The 12612-nt window shown below is 35.7% G+C and overlaps 1 protein-coding gene across 3 annotated transcripts in view; it reads left to right on the top strand.

The window, feature by feature from the left end:
- RFX3 (regulatory factor X, 3 (influences HLA class II expression)) overlaps positions 1-12612 on the top strand; it is a 309220-nt gene that overhangs the window by 173707 nt on the left and 122901 nt on the right. For all 3 annotated transcript variants that reach the window (XM_011988353.1, XM_011988354.1, XM_011988356.1), the window contains one exon: positions 3692-3789. In XM_011988353.1, coding sequence (XP_011843743.1) covers positions 3692-3789 — 98 coding nt within the window. The remainder of the gene's footprint in view (positions 1-3691; positions 3790-12612) is intronic.

Raw genomic sequence — 12612 nt, 5'->3', positions numbered from 1 at the left:
CAGTCAGGACCCTCAGCTGTAGGTCTGTTGGAGATTGCTTGAGGTCCACTCCAGACCCTGTTTGCCTGGGTGTCAGCAGCAGAGGCTCAGTTGAAAATGCAGAAATCACAGGTCTTCTGTGTTGCTCGCGCTGGGAGTTGGAGACTGGGGCTGTTCCTATTCAGCCATCTTGCTCCGCCCCCTATTGTTGAGTTTTAAGAGCTCTTTGTAAATTTTGGGTAACAATCCTTAATCAGATCAGTCTTGCAAATATTCTATCCCAGTTTGTGACTTGTCTTTTCATTTTCTTCACAGTGTCTTTCAAAGTAGAAATTTTCCATTTTAATGAAATCCAGCTTGTGAATTATTTGTTCGATGAATTATACCTTTGGTGTTATATCTAAAAAGGCATCATCCAACCCAAGGTTATCTAGATTTTCTATACATTTTAAAAATAGGATTATCAGTCTTTCTTTCTCAAAATTTTGGATGCTCATTTGTCTTTGGTTTTGCTTATTATATTTTTAACCTTGCAAACAGGTTTACAGTTTTATTTAAAAGTATTTTTTATCACTTCTGAATTTTATAGTGAGGAAAATTTTTCATAATTCCAAGTAAAAAGAAATATGTTCCTTTTTTATTTTATGTCATAATGTATCATACTTGAATGATCTTCAAATGTATGCTATATTGTTAAGTTTAAGAAGCAAGGTTCAGAACAGTGTGTGTAAAATGCTGGGGTTTTTTCTTAGAATGAGGTGTGTATGTATTCACATGTGAGTGCTTCTATACACATTCATATACATTTGCATGTATGTCTAAAAAGATACAGAGAAAAAGGCAATGAAAGGATAAACCAAAAAATAGTGAAAATGGTTGCTTATGGGGGGTGTGGGGGGCAGTTAGTATGACAGAGGCAACAGGGATGAAAGGAGGATCATCTGTCCAAATATATTCCTTGTTTTATAGTTTTGGCTTTGGAACCACATAGATATTTTATGTAATAATAAAGCAAAATTAAATCAAAATTAAATACAGCAAATCCTAAAATTAAAAAGAAAATTAAACACATGAATTTAACTGTGTATCAAGCTGATGACTTATTTTAAGTGACTTTATAGTAATACAGTTATACATCTCTAGGGGCATATATCTTAAGGGCAGAAAAATTGGAGGAAACAAATAATATTTGATACTCAAATATTAGTAATATGGTATTTTTATTTTGAAACCATAAAATTTCGTGATAAAGCAAGTAAGTAATCGTGTTAAAATCTCTAGTAACCAAAATTTGTAGCATTAAGAGCAAAGATGGGCAAATATATCAAAGATATATTTAATTTGTATCTATTTAAAATTCAATGAAAAAATTAGTATGAATTTATATGTATTTTTATCCTTCAAAAATACTTGTATTTCTAGCTTTGATCAATGAAAGGACCTAGAAATATGAATAGCATCCTAGCAGTGAGCATTCATGGGTTCCAGCTGTAGTCTTTGAATACCATTTTCCACTGAGAAGAGCCAGGGCTTTTTGAAGAAATGTCTGATTCCAGATCTTGAGTAGAAAATATGACAAAAGTCTAGAACATTTGTTATAGCAGAAAGTAGCAGAGTTAAGAAAGATGGGGTTATGTCATAGGAACCAGTTTGAAGAGACTACCATTGGCCAATTTTAGCAAGGAAAAAAGACTGCTAGGATTGAAAGTCATTCAATATGTTCAAAAGCTGAGAATCATAAGGATACAAACAAAACAAAGTGGAAAAACACATCGATCACCTCTGGAGGTTACTGGGGGATAAAGTCATTTTCAGTGCTGTAATATAAAAGAATCATGTACTTATCCTATTCTTCCCATAAAAACTTTTCAAAGTAACTAAATAATTAATGAGAGGAATTTATTCTTTATAGAAGGATTTTGCTAATAAATGAAGAAAGAATAATAGACTACCGCAAGTTAACAACCTTTATTTATTAAAATAATATCTGTAGGAAATGATCATCAATGGCTACTAATATCCTCAGGCAAAACATGGATAGGGAGCAGAATACTATTAATAGACAGATCCAGCTGACAACATGTGACTCCACTGGTCAAACTTAACATTGAAGAGGGACAGCCAGTTGTTATATGTCAACTGATATGGTACCATAGGAAGTACACAACTTTTAAAAAATTGAACTTGTTCAAGCCCCAACATGTACCAGTTTATACAGCATACATGAGATAGAGGAACATATTAAATGACATTTCAGGATGCTGTTTATCAAATCTAGGTGCCAGAAATTCTCCAAGATAAATGACCCAGTTTCTTGAATAAGTAATAGGCAGGAAATAAAAATGATGGGGGAACTGTTGGAGATTCAAAGAGAAAGAAAATATCAACCCAAATGCATTAAGTAGACCATGTTTGGATCTTACTTTGAAAAAACCAGTAATATAGTGATTGGACTCATCAGGGAAATTTTAACAATGACTGAGTTTTAGATGATGTTAAGGAATAGCTAATGTTTTATATGTGATATTATTGTGTTCATGCTAAAAACAATTCCTATCTCTTAGAAATACAAATGAAAATATTTACCAGTGAAATGATATAATCTCTGGAATTCCTTTTTTTTTGAGACAGAGTTTCGTTCCTGTTGCCCAGGCTGGAGTGCAATGGCACAATCTCAGCTCACTGCAACCTCTGCCTCCTGGGTTCAAGTGATTCTCCTGTCTCAGCCTCCCAAGTAGCTAGGATTACAGGCATGCGCCACCATGCCTGGCTAATTTTGTATTTTTAGTAGAGATGGGGTTTCATCACGTTGGTCAGGAGGCTGGTCTTGAACTCCTGACCTCAGGTGATCCAGCTGCCTCCACTTCCCAAAGTACTGGAATTACAGGGGTGAACCACTGCACCCAGCCTTCTGTTAATACTTTTAAATAATCCTGTGAAGGGAATAAACAGAAAAGATCATTATCTTGGATGACAAGTACATAGGGTTATTACAATATTTTTTACAAATTTGAGTGTTTGAAATTTTCTATTATGAATTGTTCTTAATTTTAAAAAATTCAGCTTTAATTTTTTAAATTAAAATGGAATAGAATTTCATGTCCTCAAAATAATAACTTTCTTCTTTTTTCACTTTTTCTTTTTTTTTTTTTTTTTGATACAGAATCTCACTGTGTCACCCAGACTGTAGTGCAGTGGCACAATCTTGGCTCACTGCAACCTCTACCTTCCGGGTTCAAGCAGTTCTCCTGCCTCAGCCTCCCGAGTAACTGGGACTACAGGCACACGCCGCCATGCCTGGCTAATTTTTTGTATTTTAATAGAGACAGGATTTCAGTGTGTTGCCCAGGCTGGTCTTGAACTCCTGAGCTCAGGCAGTCTGCCCACTTTGGCCTCCCAGAGTGCTAGGATTATAGGTGTGAGCCACCGTGGCTGGCCAAGAACTTTTATAATTTTAAACCTGAACAGTTGAAATGTGTCTATACATTTATACCTGCAGGAATGTTACAGAATTTATTCTACATAAATGTTGTAGTTGCTCTGGAACCAACACGTACTTATCTTGAAACTACAGCATGAATCTAATAGTTTTTCTTATAAGTCATTCTCACATTTATCAATAATACCAGAGAAACCTTTGAGGTAGATCTAATGCTGTGTATTCTTCCTATCATACCTACCTCTTACTAAGGTCCTAATACTTGTTTTTCAGGTACAACAGGTACAGACTGTGCAGCAGGTACAACATGTCTATCCAGCTCAGGTGCAGTATGTGGAAGGAAGCGATACCGTCTATACCAATGGAGCAATGTAAGTTTATATGTGGAAGTCTTTTTAATTCCCCCACTCAGAGAAAAATAATGTACTTTTGAACACCTCCCACTATTCCCAGATTTTTTCCTTTTTTTCAAAGTAACTTTGTACTAGAACAGAGTTACTGAAATTAAGCTGATGTTTAGAGCTTTTATCTACATTTATTAAGAATATGCACTCATTTTCCTTTCACTTAACCCCACAGGATATTTTAAATTATTAAAAGTCTTATGCCCTTTAATAGTTATTCTTGTGCAGAGAAAAAATGTATATACCCCTTGTTAGTGATATCTGTATTTTAATGATAGCTTCTAAACTCTATGCTTTTTGTTTTTATGTACAAGGTCAATTTTTATGTGATGGAGTTTGGGATTTTTAAACTTTTTTAAAATAAGATATTCCACATAAAATTGCCTGCTACTCAATAAATCTTACTTTCCTACCTAAACCTGCCCCCTGCCTGAAACCAGGTTATCTCTTTTGCCTCAACAATAATATAAATTTTTATTTGGGCTTCTTAGCTGCTTCGGAATAAGACGCAGAATGTTATTATAAATAAAGGAACTAAGAATTATTGTAAGTCACTAGGATTGTTTCCAAATTGGCTTTTTTGCTTGCAACCCATAGGCTTCCTCGGTTAACCTAAAATGAATTCAGGTTCTCTCACTGACTCTTCTGCCCACCTCCCATGGATGTTGGTGTACCCCGGGATGATAACCTCTGCTGTCTTTATTCTTACTACATCTACTCTTTCCTTGAGTGATTTCATGTATTTCCATGATTTCAACCTATAAGTTCCATGAAGGCAGGACTTTTTTTTTTTTATTCACCTCTGTAATAACTTTTAACATCAGAAGTATTCATGACCTGTGAGTTCAGTTGTTGTTATCTATTATTATAACTAAAAACAGAATTCTGGTTAACTTCATATTCATTTTATAATTGTGACCAATGTACTTAAATATTCTGAGCTTTTTGTTATTGTTTCCATGGAAGTGGAAGGAGAATAATCTCACTCTTATTGAGTTTTTGTGAGGATACAAGGAAATATATTTAAAGTACTGAATACAGAGCCTGGTACATAATAGATGATACAAAACTAGAAGCTTTTCATTGACTCTTACTTCTCTCATTTTTTGCTATATTTGGTCACTGAATCTACCCACATCACTACTGCCTAACGCTACCTCCATTCCCTATAAAATAAAATCTAACTTTCCACACTGGCATTCTCCCCATTCCTACTTCCCTAGCCTTATTTTCTACCTTCTAGGCATAACCAACTTTGTGCATTTTTCCCCAAATATTCCCCCTTCATACTTCTATGTTTTTGGACATGTCATTTTCTCTGCTGAAATAGCATTCTCTGTCTTCTCTCCTTTCCTCCCAGTCTCCCCAAACCCAGTCTAGTGTGATCTTTATAGACAGACATGTTACTCCCTTCTTTGTGACATGGACCCTGACTCTCCTTCTCTGCAGTTAGCTTATCCTTCCCTTATAAAGGGCAACATTATCCCCTGACTTTTACTTACAGCATTGTACTATGAATGCTTGTTTATGTTTCCCATAGTAGGAAGGACTCTCCCTGAGTGGAAACTTGGCATTTTGTTTTATTTACATTTACTTAGGTGATTGGCCCATGATAAAGTCAGTAAATTTCTGTTACCCTCTTAAATCTATACCTCTTTACATATTTTAGACACACTGTGAATGTTTTTCACTCTACTTACTTGTTGTTTAGGTCCAGGGCCCCCTGGAGCATGATTTTGGAATCTTTACCGTAAACTTAAACTATTGTTGGCATTTATACCAAATGAAAAAGACGCCTGCCACTTCGACCTTTATGCTCTCAGGGAAAATAAATGGCTTTCTAGACACTGCTAGAGGTCACCCAGTTGTCAGTTGTCATTTCATCTTTGTCTGTGATAAGCAGTAATGGTCACCTGCAGGGGAATGTGAGAATGGGAGTTTGTAGCTTTCATGACTGTTGTGGTAGAATGTGACAAGGGAAAGGGGCAGTTGGAATGGGTATTGAGAGAGTTAACTGTATAGTACCTATCACAGTTATTTCTCATTTTGTATTGGTCCAAGCTAAGGTGGAGAGATTAGTCTGTTAAGTATGAAATGGAGTACCAGTTGAGCTGAAAATCAGAAATCCAAAATACTCCCAAATCTGAAACTTTTTGAGCACCAACATAATGCTTAAGGGAACTACTCATCATGCATTTCAGATTTTAGATTTTCAGCTTAAGGATGCTCAACTGGTAAGTATATAATGCAAATATTTCAAAATGTGAAAAAGTAAAAAATTCGAAACAGTGCTTGTTCCAAGCATTTTGGATATAGGATACTCAACCTGTAACCTCAGTTAATCAAAAGTGCTTTATGTATCATCTAAAGAATAGTAAGCACTCAATAAACATTAGTTATTGCTGTAAAATTATGCACTTCGTTTACATTTTTCACTACTACTTATAGTTCTAAATTCTGCATATTGTCTTGTGCATTTTTAAACTGCTTTACCAATGATCTTAGGGTCTTCCACATAATAGCTGAACATGAGTTGAATGAATTCATTCATTCACAAAACCTTAGAAAAACAGCATTTGTAAGGTAGGTTCTTTAAAACTATAGAGCCCGTTTAAGTGCAGAAATGATTCAAAGCAAATATCTAGTGCTAACATGTATTTTCTATGGCCCACTAGCTCAGTTGGTTAGATCATGACTAATGAGGTCTAGGTCATGAGGTCATTTGTCACAAAGTCCAGTTAGCTTTGATCTGGTCTGTGTGGACTCAAATTGTATCCTCAACTCTAGCCGATAATGTCACAAATGTGCACTTTTGGTCAAGAGGAAGAAGATGCATCTTTAAAAACCTTTCTTTACTATCAAGGATGATTTTTGACTAAAGGTTCTGTAGCATCATTTTTATACTTAATAAGGAAATGTCATTGTGTTGCCATGAATTATACTCAAAATTTTAGCAACTAGGGACTATGAATATTTTTTCTCAAATAGGACTAGACAATTTTTTTCAGCATAAGCTATTTCAGTCTTTCTGTAATTTTGTAGTGCTGACATTTGACTATTACAAATTTTGTCTCTAATGTTCATTTTAGGGTCTTTCTGTGACTTCTTTTTATTTGGCACACTTCTATGTATGTTAGGAAAGAATATTCCATATTCTTCTATTCTACCACACTGAATTAATAGCAAGTTAGTGTTTGATCCCTGACTTGTATCACAGTCAGAGTCCCACTTCTATGTGATAATAAATGCTTTTTGCTAATGATACTTCCAGAAGATAGGGACTCTGATCTTTATCATGAACTTTTGAGCACCCACTACATGGCCCTACAACCTGTGCATGCTTACTAATGCTCTTGTCACCAGTGTCCCCATGTCATGTAGCCATAATGCATGGTGTCTCACTCAAGAGGTGATGACAGCTCTCACAGATATGTGTCGTCACTTATGAAAAAGTGTAATCATTATAATTTGATGATACTAAAGTGTTTACCTGGTTCTCCCTGTGAATATGGACAATTACTGCCAGCAAAGCAGGCATAACAGTGTGGGTTAGTGAGTGAGTGTACATTTCAGTTAAACAACTGAGACTGCTTTACAGCACTGTGTGTTGGAATATAGTAGCTTTTTGCTCAAGGGAGAGGGTAATTTAATTCACTTTTGCCCCTGTTTATTTTATCCTTGCTTCTGTAGGAACCTATGCTACATCATTTGTGTATTTCCTTGCAGTAGTTTTTCCAAGATTTTCCCAAAGGCTTGATCATTATCTTTATTTCTATAAATTCTTACTATTTATGATATTTAATCATTTAGAATACTATGATTAAACCTGCTGGGAAACATTGCATACCATGTAGAGAGATCATTTCAATGGAAATTTCTTGGTGTAGTTAAGAAATATTTTTTTTAAATAAAAAGATTTTTTCTTCCCCCACTCTTTTTTGACTCATACCTCCCCCACTTGCTCCTACATCATGCTAGTCAAAGTGAAAATAGAGACATGCTGTATTGTGGTCAAATTAAGAAATCTTTATTTTAAAGGATTTTCTTATAAAACCATTCTTTGAAGCTTGCCCACTGTTTAGAGATAATCAGTGTTTTAAAACGCAAAATTGTTCATTGTGTGTATATCTGTTCTAGTAGTGTTCCTGTTTAGATTATAGATTTCTCAACTCCAATACATAACTTCTCATACCATGATCCATTATACATTAGTCCCTTAAGAGTTCTGTGGTTACACAAGCAGGGAAACACTATGTGATTCACTTTCTCTTTAGAACACTCAATTCCTGTTACCCTTTTAAAAGCTCTGAAAAGTCCTGTAGAAATGCGTAGAACCACAGAACACTTTTACCTGAATAATATCTAATAAAATCACATGTTATGCTTTGGGAAATGGTACACTAATATATATTGACATTGAATAATTTAAAATCCATTTTTAAAGTACTATACCTATAGTCATCTCTTGAAAAATCATGTATTAGTGCATTTTTGAAGTCATCTAATTATTTTTCCATACAGTTTAAATGATTAATAAGAAACCTTAAAAGGAATATTTCTTCAGTCTCTTTTCTTCTATAAGTGGAATATGAAATTTCAGTATTTGCAGGTGAAATTATGCTTTCTTCTTCTTATTCAAATGCTGTCTCCTTAAGAGAAATGGTTACGTGGAATTCTGTAATTGAGATGCGGAGGTGCTTTCTTCATTTATGCTTCTACTTATGTACACATTCTGACTGGTATAGGAGTTGGTTTTTGAATCCACTTGCCATTTAGATTTCAGTAATTGTATATGGCTGGTTACGTAGAAATTTCTCTTGGAGAGAGGACTGCCCTTATGTGGAAAAGACCATGAAAGGGCACCCTGTTCGCTGTCTAATACCTAAAACAATGGCCCATGATAGGTACTCAATCTGTATTTGCTGAATGAGTTAAATGAAGATTAGCATTTAATGATGGATGAGACAGGAGCTGACTACTTGGTGGCTTTAAGTACCAGAGATAAAATGAATGAAACTGAATTGAGATACTGCTGCCCACATGCTCTTCAGCCCCTTCCAAGCTTGCTTGCTTCTCCACATTACAATACAATTGCCCTTATCAAGGTCATTGATGACCTTCAGTTGTTTAAATCTAACAGACATCCTTCTAGATTAAATTTACTTAATCTCTAGCCATCAATCAGTCAACCACCCTATCCTTAAATCAGTGTCTTTTTCTGGCTTCTCTGACTCTATATTCTTTTCTCTTCATATCTTATTTGCTTCTCCTCATTCTTATTATTGACCAGATAAGTTTTCTGTGACTTTAGCTTCAGAAGCATATTGGTGTACATATTTCTCTGGTATTCTCTAAGAGAGACCACATTTCTTCCATAACATGTATAACTATCTGTCATTCTCTTGGCTATCATTCTTAACTGATCACTTATCTCTCCCCCACTAGAATGTAAGCTTAATGTGGGCAGGGACCTGGTTTGTTTGCATCCTGTTCTCTCTCTAATACCTAGAACAGTGGCCCGTGATAGGTGCTCAATCTATATTTGTTGAATGAATTAAAGACTAGCATTGAATGATAGGTGAGAGAGGAGCTGACTACTTGGTGGCTTTAGGTACACAGGGAAAAAATGAATGAAACTGAATTGAGATGCTGCTGATGTAGCATTCACATAGCTTTCTTATTTGTTTTGTTGTGTTTTTTCCTCTGGTGAAAAACTTTTGAGACTTACATGTGTGTGGTTACTCAGTTTTTCTTGTTTATAAATTTTTATCAGTGACTTCAAATCAAATCTTTTATAATGGCATTTCTGCTAAAATTGATTTAAGTCCATATTTATTTCCCTGACCTCTGTTGTCAGGGCAAGTGACTCATATATGTACTGACTATGTATATCTTTTTGGTATGCTTCAAAAACCATTATAGCACTGGAAATTTTGGTAATGTTATCATGAGCAACTGCCACAGAATATAAAATTACTTTTTATAACAGTAGAGTTCGGGGTTTTTTTTAAACTCAAGTAGGCTAAAAGAATTAATTTATTTTATTTTATTTTTGAGATGGAGTCTCACTCTGTCACCCAAGCTGGAGTGCAGTGGTGCCATCTCAGCTCAATGCAACCTCCATCTCCTGGGTTCAAGCGATTCTTCTGCCTCAGCCTCCTGAGTAGCTGGGACTACAGGCGCACGCTACCACAGCTGGCTAATTTTTGTACTTTTTAGTAGAAACAGGGTTTCTCCATATTGGCCGAGGTGGTCTCGAACTCCTGACCTCCTGATCTGCCTGCCTTGGCCTCCCAAAGTGCTGGAATTACAGGCGTGAGCCACCGCACCTGGCCTAGAATAAATTTTAAAACACCTTTTCCCTTTCATTCCTGTGAAAATCAGGTTTCATAATTGTAGTATCAACTAGTACAATGGTTCTCAAAGTGTATTTCCCAGACCAGTAGTATTCACATCAACTGAGAACTTGTTAGAAATGCCCGCTTTTGGTGCCCACCCCAGTTCTACAGAATTAGGAACTTTGGGGGTGGGACCTAGCTCTCTGTGTTGCAACAGGCACTCCAGGTGATTCTGATGCACATCAAAAGTGTGAGAACCACTGTTCTACCCTACAGAAATAAAGAATTTAAATGCTAAGTAAAGATGTGCAGTTCCTTACAAAATAATCATAGGATGGTATAAAGTTATGATTCCAGTACTCTATATTATCAGCATATATAGTAATGAAAATACGACACATGAAGGAGAAAACTCAGTAAATTATTACAAGAAGTATTACTGACTTTTAACATTTATTCTTGCATTTCCTCCCCAGTAGGTATAGCAGTGGCTGAATAAATGCTTTTTATTGTTTTACTTTTTATTATGGCAGTTGAAGTTAGAAGAAATAAGTATGTCTTTTGAATATAAGTGAAAGCAGATGTTTTGTTAGTGATATTCAGTAGTATTTATCACTTTATATTTAACCTATTGTTTTTTATTCTTATGTAATAAGGTGAGGTTTAATATCAGGTCACTTGAATTCCTTTCTGAAGTACTGTTTTCCTTTTGGTGTCTTCCACAAAATAGACATGTCATCTTTCTGGTGTATCCTCTGCCTTCAGTCTGATGTGGAGCACTTGAGAATATCTGTTTTGAAACTTAAATAAGTCAATAAGTAGTGCATGTGGGCCAGTCAGAGATTTTACATATATACGTGTGTAGTGTGTGTGTGTGTGTGTGTGTGTGTGTGTATGTGTGTGTGTATGCAATTTGTTGAAGATTCCAAATAATGTAGCTACTTCTTTGCAGGGCTTTGGTGGTCCATGTAAAAACTACATAATTTGAAGCTGTTTAAGGCAGAGGTTCTTGGTTTCAAGCAACAGAAACCAACTCTGGCCTATTTAAGACAAAGAATTTATTGAAAGATATTTGTTACTCACAGAATTTCCAGGAAGTCTGGAGAATCACGCTGGGAAAAGGCAGGCACAAGTGATGTCAGGCAGCAGGCAGACCTTGCACAAAACCATAGCACAGAGATAGTGCAGTACAGACACCACACCACTGCAGCCATCCCAAACACCGTCTGCCATTGCTACCCCCGGATACTGATCTTGGATCCTGGCCCTACTGCCACTGTAAACTTGACATGTCTCTCACAGTGTGTCACCATTTCCATTGCTTTGTGCCCCTAGCTCCTTATTTAGAGCAAGTCCACCTGATTATTTGAGTGCTAAGTTGATTTCCTTTAGCTTGTTTATAAGGGAGGTTGGAAAAGCCAGTACCTGGCTTTTTGAGCTATTATATTTGAAAGTGGAATTAGTCTCCCACCAACATTCACAAGTTAAGAAACTGTACAAACATAGAGAGTTCAGATGCTGTATAACGAACAGAAATTACGGTGAGTATCTCTACTTCAATGAATCTTCAACATGATAAAAATGGACTAGATTCCTAGGCAGGGATATAGGCTATAGGTCTTTCTGGCCATAAATCACAATGCTTAAAATTGTGGAATAAGTATTTAGGATATTAGTAATTCCTTTGAATTAAAGAATTTTAAATCCTTTGTGGATAGTGACTTTGCTATGCTTTATATGCTGTTTTATCTGTTACAAAATATGGTTCTTGAGACATACTCAATAATTATCTGTTGATCAACTGACAGAATCACTTAATTAATTATTGGTTGTCTGTGTTCCCTGGAATCAATCAATTAATCACTGGTTGTCTGTGTTGTGTGGAGCCCTGGAGTTCTACGGTGGAGGAGAGGCGCAGAGGTGGCTGTACTGGGAAGGAAAGAGAGAAACAGACTCTGCTCCATCATCTGTGTCCCCCCTTCAACTGGATCATGTTCTACTTTTATCCATTTGACACTTTGAAGTTAATATATAAATTTAATTGGAAAAGAGTCTACACACCAGTGGGCTTGAAAGTAATTTAAAAAGTAATTAAATAATGAGAAGAAAAGAGCGTCCTACCTTCTTTTTACTGTTTGTTTTTAATATTGACTGAAATGGTTTTCCTGGTCAATTATTTTTGGTAAGGAGTGTGTGGATTCATGGGACATTTTCTGAAAAAAACAAGAAAATTCTACAGCAAGAAATAAAATATTTACTAGATTTCTCTAAAAACCAAATATTACTTTCTCTTCCAAGTCCTTAGAAATAAAACAAAAAAGTGTAGGGCCAGTTTTTATCCTGCTCCAAACCATATGGCTGATTTCCTCAATCATATAGCGAGTTTTCTAAGAAAATTTTAATTTGCCATTCCTCTTTAAATCCAGTTTATTTGGTAGTGTGTACACGTTTC

The sequence above is a fragment of the Mandrillus leucophaeus genome, unplaced genomic scaffold (genome assembly GCF_000951045.1).
Source record: "Mandrillus leucophaeus isolate KB7577 unplaced genomic scaffold, Mleu.le_1.0 Scaffold329, whole genome shotgun sequence".
Lineage (NCBI taxonomy): Eukaryota > Metazoa > Chordata > Mammalia > Primates > Cercopithecidae > Mandrillus > Mandrillus leucophaeus.
Note: the sequence above shows the minus strand (reverse complement) of the source record. Positions and strands in the feature narration are given on the sequence as shown.